Source organism: Taudactylus pleione, unplaced genomic scaffold (assembly GCF_031769625.1).
Source record: "Taudactylus pleione unplaced genomic scaffold, aTauple2 ptg000244l, whole genome shotgun sequence".
Taxonomy (NCBI): domain Eukaryota; kingdom Metazoa; phylum Chordata; class Amphibia; order Anura; family Myobatrachidae; genus Taudactylus; species Taudactylus pleione.
The window spans coordinates 14,727,553-14,744,866 of NW_028284646.1; the positions used below are offsets into that span (position 1 = coordinate 14,727,553).

Consider the following 17,314-nt stretch of genomic DNA (forward strand, 5'->3'; position numbering starts at 1 on the left):
CAAGTATATACATACATGTGGCTTACCTCCACGCAGGGAGACTGCTCATGTGCCGCGCATGGCTGTCATTCTGCTACGGCGTTGGGGCAGGAAATGTTAGCAACGTACTATCCCAGACTGATTGCCATCCTGGGACCCTTCCGTTACCGGTGTACTCGCCTTATCAGGTGTGCCCTTCTGGCTCCAGATGATGGAAATCAAAAGATGACCTCAGTGATGCGAGACAGCAATGCCAACCACCACAACGGCCATATGTTACTACTTCGTGTTGTGTGTGCTGCCGAAGGGAATAAATAAGATATAAATCCATATAGATGCACAGATGCATACCTTCTAAGGTAAGCACCGAAGGCTGTTGAGATTTAACATATGTGCAGCCACATATATGCATGAGAAGAGTACGGCTCATTGTTAAGGTGAGCCAATGTGAGGCATAAGCCTGAGGATGGGACGCACCCTTTTTGTAACCTTGAGTTAAAGATATGCAATAACCGTAATTTCTGGCAGCAGCCAGAACAGTGGCCCGACTATGCATACTATACACATTTAGGCAGAGTGATCTCTGGCAGCTATAGATGGAAGAAACACACTGCATTATTCTGTTACACATCAAGCATATTTGCCCCAGATGTTCAATGTAATAAGCCTGCCGCACCTGGTATACCCAGGCGGTCTCCCATCCAAGTACTAACCAGGCCTGGCGCTGCTTAGCGTCCAAGATCAGACGAGATCGGGCGTGTGGCCGTAGGCGCTGATAGATATGTGGTGGGCAAAGTGGCGTGGACACAACCTCTATATTAGCCTGTGGCATGTTCCTCCCTGTGCTTCATTTTTTTTTTTTTTTTTTTTTTTAATATAATATTAAACCAGTACACTACCCAGTTCCGTAGGGGAACTACCAACGTGCAATATAACAGAGATGAGGCAGAGTCAGAATCTATATAAAGACTGCAGGTTAAATTACAAACTCCACAGTTGTGCCGTTAAACCTAATAAGACCAGGTGCTGTAGGTTTAAGTAAAGAAAAAAACGGAAGAGGCCATATGCAAGCACAGGGAGAACATACAAACTCCAAACAGTTAGGGACGTACTGGGAATAAAACCCACAACCCTGTTAAGGGTTGCACCCCCCACAGAACTCCAGAGTGAGGATGCAGGAGATGCAGGCAATAAGCCCCGGCTCCTTTTAAGGCAGGTGCATATGCTGTTTTAGAATACTCGCTGGAGGTAATGGCGGCATCTGTGCACGCCAGCATGGACTAGACTCCGCCCCTTATCAATAAGCAGGCGGGGTGCAAACAATGGCTGGTATAGCATAATGCGAGTGGGGGAGCGGGAACGTAATAGCCAGCGCCGGTGCATCTTCATACAAGCACCGGCGCCGCAACCAGCAGCCGAGAGCGCTGTGAATAACAGCCTCACTCTCCGGCGGCTGTGTGCAGAAGCCAGCGCTTCTACAAGCACCAAGCGGCAGGGAACAGCCGCGCTGAGCAGCTCCCTAAGCCCCGCCATGCGGCCAATTGTAGCCAGCGCCGGTGCAATCTCCGGCGCCGCAACCAGCAGCCGAGAGCGCTGTGAATAACAGCATCGCTCTCCGGCGGCTGTGCTCCTCCCCCTGCAGAAGCCCAGTGCTTCTTCAAGCGCCAGCGCGGCAGGGAACAGCCGCGCTGCTGCGCAATGTAGACTCCCTTATGGGAGTAGCGGGGCGCGGCAGGCTCCCTCCTCGTGGGGATATAGCAGAGGGAGGATTCAGCTCTCGTGAGAGCAGCAAACAGAGCGCTGTCAGGCTCTATAAAGTAAGACAGCGCTCATCGTGCAGGGATCAGGCATGCTGCTAGGCAGCAACATTACAGACTGTCTGAACAGTCTCCCTGTACATGTATCCGCGCTCTATGCGCGGTACCTCCACCCCTTGTAACAACGCTAGCGGCGTTATAACAGGATTCCAGGAGGGGTTATACTACAGTATATACCACCTGAGCCTGGGAGGGGGCAGAGGGGCCGCAGATTAAATTCCGTTCCCCATAAGGGGAACAGAGCTATACTTACCACTGCTGGCATCAGGGCTGCGGCTAGGCATTCGGAAGCACGGACACAGCCTCTATATTAAGCTGTGGCGTGTCCTCCCTGAGCTACTGCCAGGGTGCCTGGGACTCCGACACACACTCTTTTTAGTGGAGGCGGGTCTCCTGATGCCTCCATGTAGCAGGCTGACAGACGCAGTACTCTGTCAGCCTGTCCTCAATGCTTTGTGAAAGCTAGAAATTAAAATAAAGTTGAAATAAAAGAAAAAATACTAAGTATGGGCTGGAGCTCAGCCCTATGTGACCGGCTCTCTCGGGCACATTCTAAAAACTGGGGCTGATGGGGCATAGAGGGGGAGGAGCCAGTCACACTTCAGAATTATTTAATGTGCCAGGCTCTGCTCTACCACCGTCTATACCCCACTGTCTTGAACTCCAGTGTCCCCTAGTGGATGAAGGAGAAAAGTGGTTATGCGCATGGTAGCTGGTCCCTAGGTTGAGAAAGGGGGTGCGGCTTGCTGCGGCCTCCAAGGTGGGGCCGAGCACACACCCCTGTGCTAACAGAAACAAGGGGGTGCGGCTTACAAGGTTGGGCTGAACACGACCCCCCATGTGGTGGAAAGGGGGTGCGGCTTATCGCGGCCTACAAGGTTGGGCCGGACGCGCCCCCCGTGCAACTTTAAAAAATGGTGCGAAAGTCTTGCTCATCAACTCTCCATTCTCAGTGATCTCTGGGTGTGGTATAAGAGAGAGAGGTCTATTTACTAAGCAGTGTTAGGAGACTGAGTGAAAAGTGATAAGAAAGTGATAAAGTGCCAGCCAATCAGCTCCTAACTGTCATCTCACAGGCTGTGTTTGAAAAATTACAGTTGGGAGCTGATTGGCTGGCACCCAGTGGCGTAACTAGGGCAGGGCGAGCAGGGTTCGTGCCCTGGGCGCCGTTGGACCACGGTACCGGCCTGCCCACCCTAGATAGCCAGTGTAGCGCCGACCGCAATGAGTGCGGTCAGCGCTACACATTTGCACAGGACCGGCGCTAGGCTTCCAGCGCCGGTCCTGTGCTGCACGCCTGAGCCCGTTCCCTCCCCCTGAGCGCTTGCCCAATAGCGCCAGGAGGCGGGCTCAGGCTGTGCATAACACACGCATCGCCGCCAGCGCTGGCGGCGATGCGTGTGTTAAACAGCAGCCAATGAGAGTCAGATAGACTCTCATTGACTGCTGCAGCACCCACTGCAAGAGCCGGACTTCCGTCCGGCTCCTGCAGTGGGTAATGGGACTGACGTCATGACATCATGACGTCAGTCCCATAATGCTGAGCGCGCCAGCCCGGGCGGACTGGAGGGCAGGAGCGGCATCGCAGACAGGAGCAGGAGCAGCGTGGAATCAAGTAAGTATATTTTTATATATATTTATTTATTTTTAAACCTTACCTATCTGCACAACGGGGGAGGGGTTGGCTACTACTGGGGGGGGACATCTACTGGGGGTGCCATTGGGAGGACCTCTACTGGGGGGGGGCTACTCTACTGGGGTCTACTACTTGGGGGGGGGGGACTACCACTGGGGGCATTCTAAAAGGGGCCTAGTATTACTAGAGGCACTGCACTCGGGGTCCACTAATGGGGGCAATAATAGGAAGGGCCACTACAGGAACCACTGGATAGGGGGGGGGGTCACTACTGGGAGCCTGCATCAGGGGGACCACTACTGGGGGCACTGCATGGGAGGGGGGGACACTACTGCTGGGGGCACTATATAAGGGGCTTACTGCTAGGGGCACTGCAGGGACCACTACAGGGGGCACTAGATAGGGGGGATCACTACAGGGTGCCTGCATAAGGGGACCACTACTGGGAAAACTGCATGGGGGGGGACTACTGCTGGGGGCACTATATAAAAGGGCACTGCATAAGGGGATACCGCTACTGGGCGCACTGCATTGGGGGGACTGCTACTGGGGACACTGCATAAGGGGGAACACTACGTGGGGCACTGCATTTGGGGGGGGGCCACTACTGGGGGTACTGAGTAAGGGGAACTAATTGGGGGCTGTATAAGAGGGACCACTACTGGGGATACTGTATAAGGGGCACTACTATGGGCCTGCATGAGAGGGACCACAACTGCATACTGGGGGTACTACTGGGGTTAAGGTGCATATGGATAGGAATGTTCAGTTCAAAAATAAAGGGGTGTGTCATGTTGACACGCCCCATTTTTAAGTGACCACGCCCATTTTTTGCCACGTGCGCGCACATGGGGGGGGGGGGGGGGGCGCTCCCTTTTCAAATTTGCCCTGGGCTCCCTTTTCAAATTTGCCCTGGGCTCCAAATACCCTACTTACGCCACTGCTGGCACCTTATCACTTTTCACTCTGTCTCCTATCACTCCTTAGTAAAAAGACCCCATAGACAGTAATTAGATAGACCCCAGATGTTACACAGTTAATAGGTCAAACAGGTACAAAAGGTCGACATGCTAAATTCGACATGTAAAAATTTAGTTGACACGTTATTTTTGTTTGTTTTTTTTAGCCCTAATCTTCACCCTAACTCTAACCCTCCCTCCTGGTGCCTAACCCTAACTGGCGGGGTAGGTGCCTGACCCTAACCGTCCCTTCTAGTGTCTAATCCTAACAATCCGGTAAGTGCCTAACCCTCCCTCCTGGTGCCTAACCCTAACCGTGGGGGTATGTGCCTAAACCAAGCCCTAAAAAAAATATTGTGTCTACCTTTTGACCATGTCGACCTATTGACTGTCTAACATCTGGGGTCTATCTAGACATTGTCTAATTACTATCTACAGTCCGGAACCCGTGATCTCTGACGTGTGTTTTTTAAATGTGCTGTGATTTAATCCAAAACACATGCTTGGTCTAAATGATTGCATAGCGCATGGTAAAAGCGGGTCACCCGGATAGTCGGCCTCTCCCCCTTATAGGTTATCACCTGGGTGCTCTGCTGTAAACCTTTTACTAAGTTGGAGACGCTGTGATGAGCCTTCCTGCTGCCTCGCCATGGATGTGTGTGTTGTGCTGTGCCCCGGGGATTAATACGTACAGCAAGTTACCGCGGCTTCCGCTCTCATTCTGACTGCCGGTGTGTAAGGCAGCGCCGGTCGCATAACGGAGGGAGCGTCACCCGGCGGCCGTGACATTGGTTACATGGTGGCGCTGCTACGTCACCGGCGGTGCTCCCGGTGTGCGCGCTGTCACCGACACTAGCAGTGACAATAATAATATCGTACCCAGCACTGGTGCCTACTCCCGGCTAGTAATAACGTTATTACCCGAATCCTGAGTCCTCACTCAGCTGCTGGATGCCGGGTGGGCTGTCCCGGGCCAAGCCTCGCCTCCTACCAGCTCTGTCACTTCCTGTCCCGGGCCGGCCGGTCTCAGCTGCGGCTTCTCCCGGTCTAGGCCTCTCGGGGCTCCAATGGATTTTACATAGTTTCAGCGGCTATTGTACGTATTTCCGTCTATAGGGGGTTCGGTAGCTGCGGCCTCGCTATGTCCTCGGCCGCGCCGTGTCCGGCTCTCTGCTGTTGCCGCCGGCCTCTGCACCCGGGGCCTGTCCTTGACTCTCCACAGCGCTTCCTCCCGGGGCCACCAGACCCCGCCTCAGCCTCCAGCTTCCAGCTCTACCGGCTGCACCACTTCCACCTGGGGCTGGAGCTGCGGCCGGAGACCAGGGAGCTGTCTGGTTGCTTGGTGCTTGAACTCAGCTGTCTGTTACCTGGAGGGCCGGCTTTGGTCTTGGACACTCACCCGGTTGTCAGAGTTAGTTCTGTGCGATGTAGGAGGGCAGGTCGGCAAAGCAGGAATCCCAGTGACAAAGCTTTCTCCTCTTCTAGCCAGCCCTGCCCCCCCTGTGACCACACCTGCACTTGTGCTCACCAGAGCTGCCCTCAAGGTGACCACTCCTGGACTTCTGATGACCCTGCAGGTATATGCCAGGTGGTACCTGGTGATCCAGTGTGTAAAGCTAACTTGGAACATCCTGAATCACCTCCCAGCACTCAAACCACTGAGCCCTTATGGTATGTGACTACTGAGTCTCCCACACTGAGAGATGGAGCATCAGAATGCTCACCTGTAGTCACTCCAGAGCCCCTTGACCTCTCTGTTTTACGTACAACAAATCCCAATTTCTCATCATGTTCCTTACCTGGTGTTGTTGACTTTTCTTGTTCCCCAAACAATGCTGCTGCTTCCCCTGCTGGTTCAGGTTGTCCCTTTATAAATGGCCATCGGACTCCTGCTGCTTTTCTTAAACCTTCATGCCTTGCATCTATGGCTACTTTAACAGTCCCTCATTCCCCCACAGCTGATCTGTCTTCCTGCTCATCTTCCTCATGCTACACCTTGTCACCAGACTCTGTAGTATCCCCTACCCCTGATAACAGTTTTTCTACAACAGTTACCCCTCCTCACTTTTCATCTATGGACTTTCCTTTTTTGGAGGCACTGCCTTGCACTTTCAACCAGCCATGTGGGATCCATAGTGCCAGTGAATCTGTGCCCACTCACTCCTCCTGCTGCTTTCCATTGGATTTTAGGGTCGAAGAGTTTACAGATTATGGCTCTGCACTTACCATCACTGTGCCTGAAACTTTACAAACCAATGAGACGTTCCAGGTCATTGTACACTATGTCACGGGAGAGGGTCCTGCGGTAAGTCTTAAGTAATAAAAATAAAAAATACTTTATAGAGCCACATTTGCATTTCTTATATTTATCTTGTGTCAATGTGGGCTAATTCAACTTTGGAGCTGTGGCTCTACAGAATTGGTATTTATGCACAGCAAGGAGTTCCAAATAAAGGTAGATCATATCTCGAGACTTTAAAGTTGCACTACCAACTTTAAATAGTTTAACTTTCCCTAGCTGTTACCCCAGCACAGCGGTTTTAGCCAGGGCTCCATAGTTTTTCTTACACCCAGAGCCAGGACTGGGGTGAGCAGAACGTTATAATCGTAGGACCAATCACAATCCACAAGAGATTGGGTCTATTGACCAGTTCCCCATCCCATTTGTAAATAATTTTAAGTAATTAAAAAAAAAAAATTACAAATTTAAATGAATTTTGCAAGCATATTTAAGATTCAATCAACCTGGTTCTGCTTTCGCTGCAGTTATTGTGCACAGGATGTAAACATTGCTGGTTGGAGATAAAATTACATTTAAAGCTTGTTTGTTCACAGGTGATCACCAGGCAATATCCACTAAAGATCCACATAGTTTGAAAGACAGGACTCTCCTTTCACAAATAAGCCAGTGTGGGTGTCCCCGTCCCTGAATTTCCTAATGATTTATTCAAGTGCAAGGGTGTTCTGTTGACCTTTGAGAAAATATTCTTTGGTAATCATGTGTGATCACCAGAGAATAACTTTTCATGGGTCAAGTTGTTTGAAAGAGAAAACACCCCTTTCAAATATTGTAACCCTGTGCCTGTGGGTGTCAGAATGGGGGAAAAGGAGCACTTAATGTTCTCTTCCCTGTTTCTAGGCTTTCAAAAATGTCTGTAGTGATTTGCCTATAAGGGGCGGTGATTAATGATATCAACATGGCCTTGGCATGATGACATCATCAAGCACCGAACCCTCCCATGTACAAGTGACAGCAGGGAGAACTTTCAGGTAAGTTTTCATCCTTCTCTGGATCCCGGTAGTTCTCACTCATCCTTGGCAGTGAAGGGGTTAAATGCTTTGTGTCTTTATGCTGTCAGCCGTGTTGCAAATAGGTTTAGAATTTCTGCTCTTAAGGCAGTGGTGCTGACCTTTCTTTTAGATAAATTCCTATTTGTCACTGGTTATTACAGGTTGAGTCTCCCATATCCAAATATTCTGAAATACTGATTATTTTTTTTTAGCATGACCGAGATAGTGAAACCTTTGCTCTCTGATGGTTCTATGTACATAAACTTTGTTTAAGGCACAAAAGTATAAAAATATTGTATAAAATTACCTGCAGGCTTTGTGTATAAGGTGTATATAAAACATAAATGAATTTCATGTATGTACACAAACTTTGTTTGAGCCACAAAATTATAGAAAATGACATGCAAATATTCCAAAATGCAGAATATTCCGATATCCAAAATACCCCATGTCGCATCTTGGATATGGGAGACTCAACCTGTATTCTAAAAACTAGATAGATGTCTGCACTGATATTAACACACACTAATCCCAAAAGCTGTTTTAAACATATCTGGTACCTTTCGTGGGTGGGATATATAACCTGTGAAAGGTATTTCCCAAAATGTCTGCACCAACCCCGCAATATGCTTATTGTGCTCTCTAGGTTTTGGTTGTTTTTAATTATCTCTGTGGTTTTCTTTTTTCTGCAATACCAAATTCTTGTACAATGTACCATGTTTTCTGATGTCTGTAAAGCAACTCTGAGTCCTATAAAAACAAAAAAAAAAGCACTATATAAATAAAATTATCAGTATATTCAAACGATACAATTAATAAAATAGACTGAAATGCAGTTCATTAATAACACATTGTACATTGTATATTGTATCAAATGTTAAAAAATAGAAGCACTATACATAAGTGGATAGAAAATGCAACGGTCTCACAAAAATAAAAAGCTGCTGAATTTTTTTTTTTAAATCTGAAAGAAGCCGCAGGATCCTATGAGAATAAAGGATACCTGTTGTGAATAACCAGACTCTTAATCAATGTCTATTCTCAACACACAGGTTCCCTGACTTGCAGACACTATATTAGAAATCCTCCTGATGGATATTTCAAAAGGAACCGTTGTATTAATAGAAGCACTGTTCATATATGGTACTGTGCCACCAATTTTGAGAAAACCTTGCAGGGTATTTATACCACTTAGTCCAATTGGAAAACAAAAGTTTGTCTGCTGTATTTTGGCTCCTTTTTAAAATTCTGTATGTGTAGGTAAGGGCAGCACTCCTTTAGCCGCTCATTAGAGCAGTAAGATGTTGGCTGCGGTGTGTGCCTCCCAGTGGAACCCGACAGGATCACCACTAACCTCCGGGTACAGCACTGACTGTTTTCCATGCGAAAATTAATGCTGCTTAACACTATGTCCACAACTTCTCAGGTAGAGCAATAATGATATTGCAGCACTTAATCCAGGGATTGACAAATTTTTCTAAAATCTAGGAGCCAGGATGAAAGTGCAGGAGCCAGACTACCGACCCCCCCCCCCAAAAAAAAAAAAAAAAATTACAGGAGTGAGGAGCACAGCTCTGTGTGTTATGCAACTGTTATACACACTATACTAATCCACAAAATGGTCACAGTTAAATGGATACAGTAACATGGAGGCCCCCTCACTGCTCTGCACAATTCCCCTGCTCCACCCCGCACCTTCCAGTAATAACAGACCACATTTCATATAAAACAATGGTGCCAGAAAGTACAACAAAACCCCCCTCCCCTCGTGGTCACACCATAGACCCTACTACCGTAGAGCTATATGCAGCCGGAGATAGGAGACAGTAGACAGCCGGAACGTACAGGAGAATCAGCGTAGACTGGGACAGACAGCAGGGATCAGAGCAGGCCAGGATGGAGAGGAGTCAGTGGAGGCCGGGACGGACAGAGGCACAGCCGTCACTGCAGGCGACACTCAGCCCATGCACTCCTGTGCATGATATGAACACCACAATACTATAGGCACGAATCTCCACCAGAGCTGATGTGGATCTGCTTCCTCCCTCACTGCAAAATCTAGTAGCCAGGCAGCAAAATCTGAAGGCCATGGCGACCTGGCCCCCGGGATTTGTCGAGCCCTGACTTAATCTATGTCTCTCCTTGACACTTTTCTTCCCTCTCCCAGGCGTTTTATCAAAAGGTCTGCCTGCAGTCCAGAGAAACTGTGTTATTGACAATATACATTGATTAAGACTCTGGTTATTCATAACAGGTATACTTTATTCTTATAGGACGCTGTGGCTTCTTTCAGGTTTTTCAGCAATTCAGTCATTATTTATTTTTGTGACACTGTTGTGTTTTCTATCTACTTTTATGTATACAGTGTTTCTATTTTTTACAATTTGATACAATATATGTACAATGTGTTTGTAAATAAACTGTAGTTCAGTCTATTTTATTGATTGTATCGTTTGAATAAATTGATATGTTTAAAACAGCTTACCGGCGCAGATCTCTATATCTTTTTATATTGTTATTTTTGGAGGGTATAGACGGAATCCCTCACTTGTCAGCTGCAAGTATTGACACAGGCTAGCCTCTATTTATTAGTGCACCACATTTCTTTTTTGGGGGGGAGAGGGGAGTTGTTGTTATAGGACTTTAAAAATGTATATTCCAAAATTTTTGTTTTGCATACTTACTAAAAAGAGGACTCAAAAAAAAAAAACAGGCTGATATACATTTTGGGGTCCCAACACCTATCACCTAAAGGAACATTGTTATTTACAATTAGGTGGATTATGTTGTCATCAAAGCTGTCTAATGTGGGGTACACACTTGGACAACAGACCCACCGACCGGCCAATTTTGGTAATCGTATATACTCGCCAATCAGCCGCAATATCTGTCTGGACAGAACAACCCGTTTCAAAGTGCCCGCCCAATTTTCATGTCGTTTGGAATGGTTCTTTCGGCCAACATGACGGGCGGTCATTAGGTCATGTGTACACACTATAAGATGTGAACGATATATCTGTACAGTATAGATAACATATGCCATGCAGCATGGCCAATGCGATATATCTGTAAAAGCTGTTCACAGCTATATTGTATGTGCAGAAGGACTGAACATTCTATTGTTTGTAGCCTGTACAGACCAAATATCCTCCAGTGTTCATAAGTGAAAAAAGAATAAACAACCTTTTAGTGATTATACCAAAAACACCTACTTGTTTATGTTGCGTTGGCCTCAAATCCTCCATAATGAATGTATAATACTGTAATGTCTATATTGTCAACAGTACTGTTAAAAGAAAATTTAAATGAGAGCATCTGAACAATAAAACCTAAGATGGAAGCCGGTCCACAGGATTTGTTAAAAAAAAAAAATAGTGCTGGTGTGAATAAGCCTTCAACATTGGCAGTATAACAAATTGCTTTTTTCTTTAGATTAATAATTTATTTATATAGCGCTTTTCTCCTAAAGGACTCAGAAAGCAGTTGATCTATGTGGTGGTCCTGATTTACTAATATGTAACCCTCGCATCCAGCACGTCCTCCTGTTGACAAGCAGAACATTTAATCGAACAAACTTTTTTTTTTTTTTTTTTTTCAGATATGGTGGCTGGATCCCGAACTTTCATATGGAAGCTCTGATTTGTTTGTCTTCACTCAAGGGCACTCTGTTTGCAACCGCTCCTTCTTCCCCTGTTTTGATACACCAGCTGTAAAGTGTACTTACTCTGCCTCTGTCAAAGTAAGTGAAGCTGGTCTGGACATCCGTTGTTTTTTTTTACATTTTAATTTTTTTTTAAAATGGGAAAGTATTGGATTTTACCAACTTTTTTTTTATCTTTGACATTTCCTATTGCCTTTACTGTACTATATGTAACAAAAACATAGTTGTTGTCAGCACCTATGCAAATCTACTTATATCTTACAAAATTAAGGTATGAGATATAAGATCGTATTTTGATCAATACATTTAAGCTTGAAAACCTTTTTATGGTTCCTCCATTATTTACAAAATATGGATTACAATCCAAAATGGGGCTGCTATATGCATTTTGCAGTGTGCGCCACTTTACAGTAAGTGCTTTGATGATAGATTGGTAGTATAGCATGCACACGGCAGAAGACAGCAGGGTCAATCTCACCTAGTCCTACACACCTTCAGCACTCCCAGTGCCTTTTGTACATTTCCTACACCCAATTTTTCACTGTCTGTTTTGGAAAGAATCACATTTTGTTGTTTCAAATCTCCTGGATATTTGAATTTCCTGTAATTGTCAGCTCTTTTGGGAAAAATATCCTATTTTGAATGCTGTATTTGAGACAGATGAATTCTTCCCAATGGAAGATCAGTGAAAATACCACGTAATTAAATTGGCAAATTGATTGCTGATACATAAGAGTCAGGATCCTATTGGAGCACCTATCTTTAAATGTGTTTTTTTTTTTTAATTCTTTATTTAGAAAGCTCACAGAAAAAATACAAAATATGGGAAAAACACAAGTATAATAAACATAACAAATGAGCCCTTTTTTTTAAATAAAATAATTAGCAATAAGTATATGTGGGGAGGGGGGGACAGGACTACCAAGGGAAGGAAAATACCATAAAGAATACCAGATGTTAGACAAGAAGCATTATCAGGAAGACAAACGTGCCAATTGGAGAACAGCAGAGAAAAGTATCCAGTTAATTAGGGGGGTTTGTCAAAGAGGAATTGGTTTGGGGGGAGCAGACTCAGCCAACGTGCATGGATCACATATGGGTAGTGAGCGTGGGGGGCAGAGGTGGCGAAGTGCTATTGTATGAGAGCCACGGTGCCCAAACCTGAGAGAACATATGGCCTCTATCATGAAGATAGCAGGTAATATTTTCCATTTCCGCTATATGCCGGATTTGTGATTTTAGGGCAGAGGGGGTTGGTGGAAGGGGGTTTTTCCAGTTACGGGCAATCAAACTTCTAGCAGCAACTAAAATATGGGACAGCAATTTAACGGAGCGGTTGCTAAGATCAGGAGGGGGTTAACTTAAAAGGAAGGTCCATGGGTCCTTTGGAATCGGGTTTCCAAAGAGTGTTCAGGAGAGCATGAACCGAGGTCCAGAAAGGTGCAAGAGCCGGGCAGGTCCACCAGATATGGGCGAGAGTACATCGGAGGCCACAGTTTCTCCAACAGAGGGGTGAAGCAGAAGGGAACATATGGGAGAGACGTACTGGAGTATAGTACCAATGGTAATATAATTTGTAAGAGGTTTCTTTAAGACTGGTAGAGGTAGAGGTTTTAGCAATTGCGAGTCTCATGTCGTCCCAAGCCTCTTCGTCAGGTGGAGGACCAAGATCTATCTCCCAGGAGGATTCATGAGGATTATTAGTAGGAAGAGTAGCATCGATGAGAATACCGTATATTTGAGAGAGCATCCCTTTAGACATGGGGCAATATTTACAGAGTCGTTCAAAAGGAGTGAGGTTGCGGAGAAGTGGGGTCTGTGTTAAGGAGCCTAAAAAGTGTCGTATTTGGAAATATTCAAAGGGATTTAGGGATTGGGTTGGACATTGCAATTGTAGGTCTGAGAGGGAAAGCCAGAGCCCTTGTGAGCTAAAATCATCAGGAAATTTAAGGGACACTGTTATCCACCACTTCGTACGGGTCGTATGCAAACCTGGGGGGAAATTGGGGTTACACCATATGGGGGTAAGAGGAGATATAGGAGTGGTAATAGCAAATTTATGTGTAAAAGGATTTAAGTGTTGGAGGAAGGTTAGAGGGAGGACGACGGTGTTTCTTTTGTAGGCCCCATAGGGAAGACAGGTCTGGGGAATTGATATAGCTGGACTCAAAATCAAGCCAGGAGGATGTTCCGTAGGGGAAGTAGGAGGAAATAATTTGGGAAAAGTGTGAAGCCAGTTAGTAGAGCTTAAAATCCGGGAGACCTCTACCTCCTTTGGAAATAAGTTTTTTTTAAAGATAGCCGAGGGTGTTTATCATTCCTAACAAAATGGTTGATACATTTCTGAAGGTTTTGAAGTAGGGTAAGGGAACTGCCACTGGGAGGGTCTGGAAAAGGCAGAGCCATGTAGGGAGAATGTTCATTTTGACTGTGATGATCCTGCCCAGCCACGAGAGTATTAGCTGTTTCCAGGAAATTAGATCCGCTTGTAGTTTCGTAAAAAGCTGGGGAAAATTTTCCTGACTATAAAAGATCATAACAGGATGTCAAGAAGATCCCAAGGTATTTGATTTTCCTACGTTGCCATTTAAAGCTGTAGGAGGATTTAAGGGCCTCAGCATCTTGGAATATGGAGGAGCATGGCCTCAGATTTAGAAAAATGTATTTTATATCTGGAAAGCACACCATAGCGGTCTAATAAATTGTAAAGTTTGGGTAGAGATATCCGGGGTTGATTAAGGGTAAGTAAAATGTTGGTGGCAAAAAAGGCGATTTTGAAAGATAAATTCCCAACCTGCACTCCATGAATGCTAGGGTTTAGTTGGACGAGGGAGGCCAGAGGTTCTATCACTAGGGCGAAGATCAAAGGGGACAGAGGTCACCCCTGCCTGGTGCCATTTGAGATAAGGAAACGGTTGGAAGGGACACCATTGGTGGAAACAGTAGCAGAGGGAGTGGAATAGAGGGCCATGACACCAGTCAGGAAGTCTCCAGATATCCCGAATGATCGTAGGGTTTGGGACATAAAGGTCCAGGAGATCCTATCGAGAGAGAGGATAACATCCGGGGACCTCCTAGAATTTATGGTTTGAATTAAATCTATGGTCCTACGGGTATTATCCCGAGCTTGACGCCCCGGGACAAAGCCGACCTCATCATAATGGACTAAGGAGGGAAGGATCTGGTTAAGTCTATTGGCTAAAATTTTGGCATATATTTTAACATCTAGGTTGAGGAGGGAGATAGGTCTATAACTAGCACAATTGTGTGGATCCTTACCCTCCTTAGGCACCACAACGATTCTGGCTTCTAGCATATCTGTAGGAAAGGAGCCCCCCTGTAGAACATCATTAAAAAGGGAGTGCAGGTGGGGAACCAGATGTTCCATACATTTTTTTTATAGTATGCAGCTGTAAAGCCGTCAGGTCCAGGGGACTTGCCGGATTTCTGCTGTTTAATGGAGTTTATGATTTCTTCCTCCGAGATCTCCTCACTCAAATCCCTGATAGCCTCATGGGACAACTGAGGAAGATTGGCAGCGGAAAGAAATTCCTGAATTGCCGTCTCAGTGGGTGGGACAGAAGTAGGGGATGATGCAGACTTCAGGTTGTACAAGTTACTGTAGAAGCTCTGAAATTCATAACGAATAGCTGCCGGGTCGTGAAGAAGGTGGATTCTGAGAGTTTTTAATCATGAGGATGTTTCTATGGGTTCGAGTCGCACAGAACCTAGATGCCAAAATCTTATCAGCCTTATCTCCCTTTTCATAAAAGGTTTGGTGTAACCATTTTAGACGTTTAGCCTTGTGTTGGGGAAAAAGGAGAGCAAGAGAATGTCGAACAGTGAGAAGTTCTTGTTGAAGTGAAGGACTAGAAAAATGTTTATGCTGTGACACCAGTTGCTGGAGGCGGATGGAGAGGGAGTTAGTACGAGTTAAAAAATCTTTTTTAGTTTTGAAGGCTATACTAATCAGGTGTCCCCGTAGAACAGCTTTATGGGCCAACCAGAGTGTGGAGGGAGAAGTGCCTGGGAGAGCATTTAATTGAAAATAATCCGTAAGAAGGGTTTTGAGACGGGTGATTGTATCGCGAGAATGAAGAATAGTATCATTTTAACGCCATGTCTTTGGACGAGGGTGTTCAGTGATACAGGAGAGGTCAGCTGAGTTTGGAGCGCGATCAGACCATATCAAAGGATGGACACGAACATCCACAAGTCGTAGGGCTAGGTCGTGGCTGAGCAGGATCATGTCAATACGGGAATACGAGTTTGACCTCCCGAGTAAGGGGCTCTCGAACCCACCAGGAATCGTAGAGAAGCTGGGACTTCATGAGATCAAGCAGTGCCTTGGAGTTGCGGAGATCCGCCCTGTTAGAGTCAGTGGCCCCCAAGGTAGATCTATCTAGTGAGGGGTTCAGAACTGCATTAAAATCACCAGATACAATGAGGGAACCCTGCCGTTTATGAGAGAGAAGGGTATCTAGTCTAGTGAAAAAAGTAGGCTGGGCTTGGTTAGGGGCATATATATTGACAATGGTACAAAGAGTATTGTTAAGATTACCCACAAGAATAAGGAAGCGGCCCTATTTATCTTCATAGGAGTCGATCATATCAAAAGTGAGGTGGCGGGCAGAGAGTATAGCAACACCTCGTTTTTTTTGCCTAGAGTCGCAAGCGTGATAAGTGGTGGGATAGGTTTTAGACCAAAGTTCTGGATGGAGATTTCGCAAAAAGTGGGTTTCTTGGAGAAATACGAAGTCTCCTTTGTACAAATTAAGAGTGGTAAAGAGTTTGCTACGTTTTTGAGGGCTGTTGAGGCCCTTCACGATGAAGGAGAGTACCTTAAGACCCATGAGCGATGGTCGAGAGGAAGGCTAGAGAAGAAAACAATTGAGAATGGAAAAGTAAGGAAAAATGGCACGTCATCAGGCATATAGAAAGGAGAGGATTGTCCTGTTTGAGAAGGAAGGCAAACTGGTGAGGGAAAAGGGAGGTAGGTCGGCCAAATGGCCCAAGAGTCCAAGGCCATGGGTGCTGACAGGGGGGAGGGGAACTATGCTCTAAGAAAGCACATAGGTCAGGAAATGGGTACAAAACCCTGTAGGGGCGTGGCAAAAGTGGGCCGCATATCCATAGTGATGTCATAGAGAAAAAATAGGGCCCTCCCGCAAGCCCTAAATATAGTAAGAATATAATAAGAAAAAAGTGTAATATCGTACAGGTGGAGCATAAAGAGAAAAAAAAAAAAAAAGAGGAAACCACAAGAAGTAGGAGAATATATAGGTGAGCCAAAGTTATGCAAAAAGGGAAAATAATATAAGGAGGGGAACATATAAAATAAGAAAGGGAAGTACAATAGAAACATGGAAAAATAATAAACAAGGAATGGCAATGAATCGAGGGATAAATCATCCCAAACAAGACCTAACTGGGATTAGCACATGTATGGACTGATACACACAAACAGTTCAACAGAGTCTCCATAAGGCCGTAATAAGCGAACAGTTAAGGTATGCACATGTATACACATACATTATAATCATTATAACACCATAGCCTCACCAAAACATAACTACACAAACCTCTGTAAATATATAAAAATTAGACTAAATGAATTCCAAATATAGATAGTGAGGCTACAGTATAAAGTATTCACAATGGGGGAGTGTCCTCACAAGTGGAGGGGCCCCACCATGAAACCATAAAAACAGTGTAACAGTAAACCAGTAGAGCGTTTCAGGGGTCATAGTGGAAGACGCAGGAACAGTAGACCATTCTAATTGAGGAGGGCGTTGAGTCGTCTGTCGAGTCCTTTGGGGGAAAGGGGCGGAGGATGTAGGGACAAATTCTTCAGATATTCCCAGTGTTGGAAGAAGAGATTGTGCTTCAAGGAGAGATCGAGCCACATGTAGCTGGTTCTGGTGCCATATTAGAATGCAGAAGGGGTAACCCCAACGGTATCTTATGTTGT

At 45.7% G+C, this 17,314-nt stretch overlaps 1 protein-coding gene across 1 annotated transcript in view; it reads left to right on the top strand.

The window, feature by feature from the left end:
• The first annotated feature begins 4,904 nt into the window (after positions 1 to 4,904).
• The window catches only part of RNPEPL1 (arginyl aminopeptidase like 1), a 60,332-nt gene continuing 47,922 nt past the window's right edge, over positions 4,905 to 17,314 (top strand). Inside the window, exons 1-2 of the mRNA XM_088479732.1 lie at positions 4,905 to 6,696; positions 11,281 to 11,421. Of these exons, the coding sequence (XP_088335858.1) occupies positions 5,533 to 6,696; positions 11,281 to 11,421 (1,305 nt within the window). The 5' untranslated portion in view covers positions 4,905 to 5,532. The remainder of the gene's footprint in view (positions 6,697 to 11,280; positions 11,422 to 17,314) is intronic.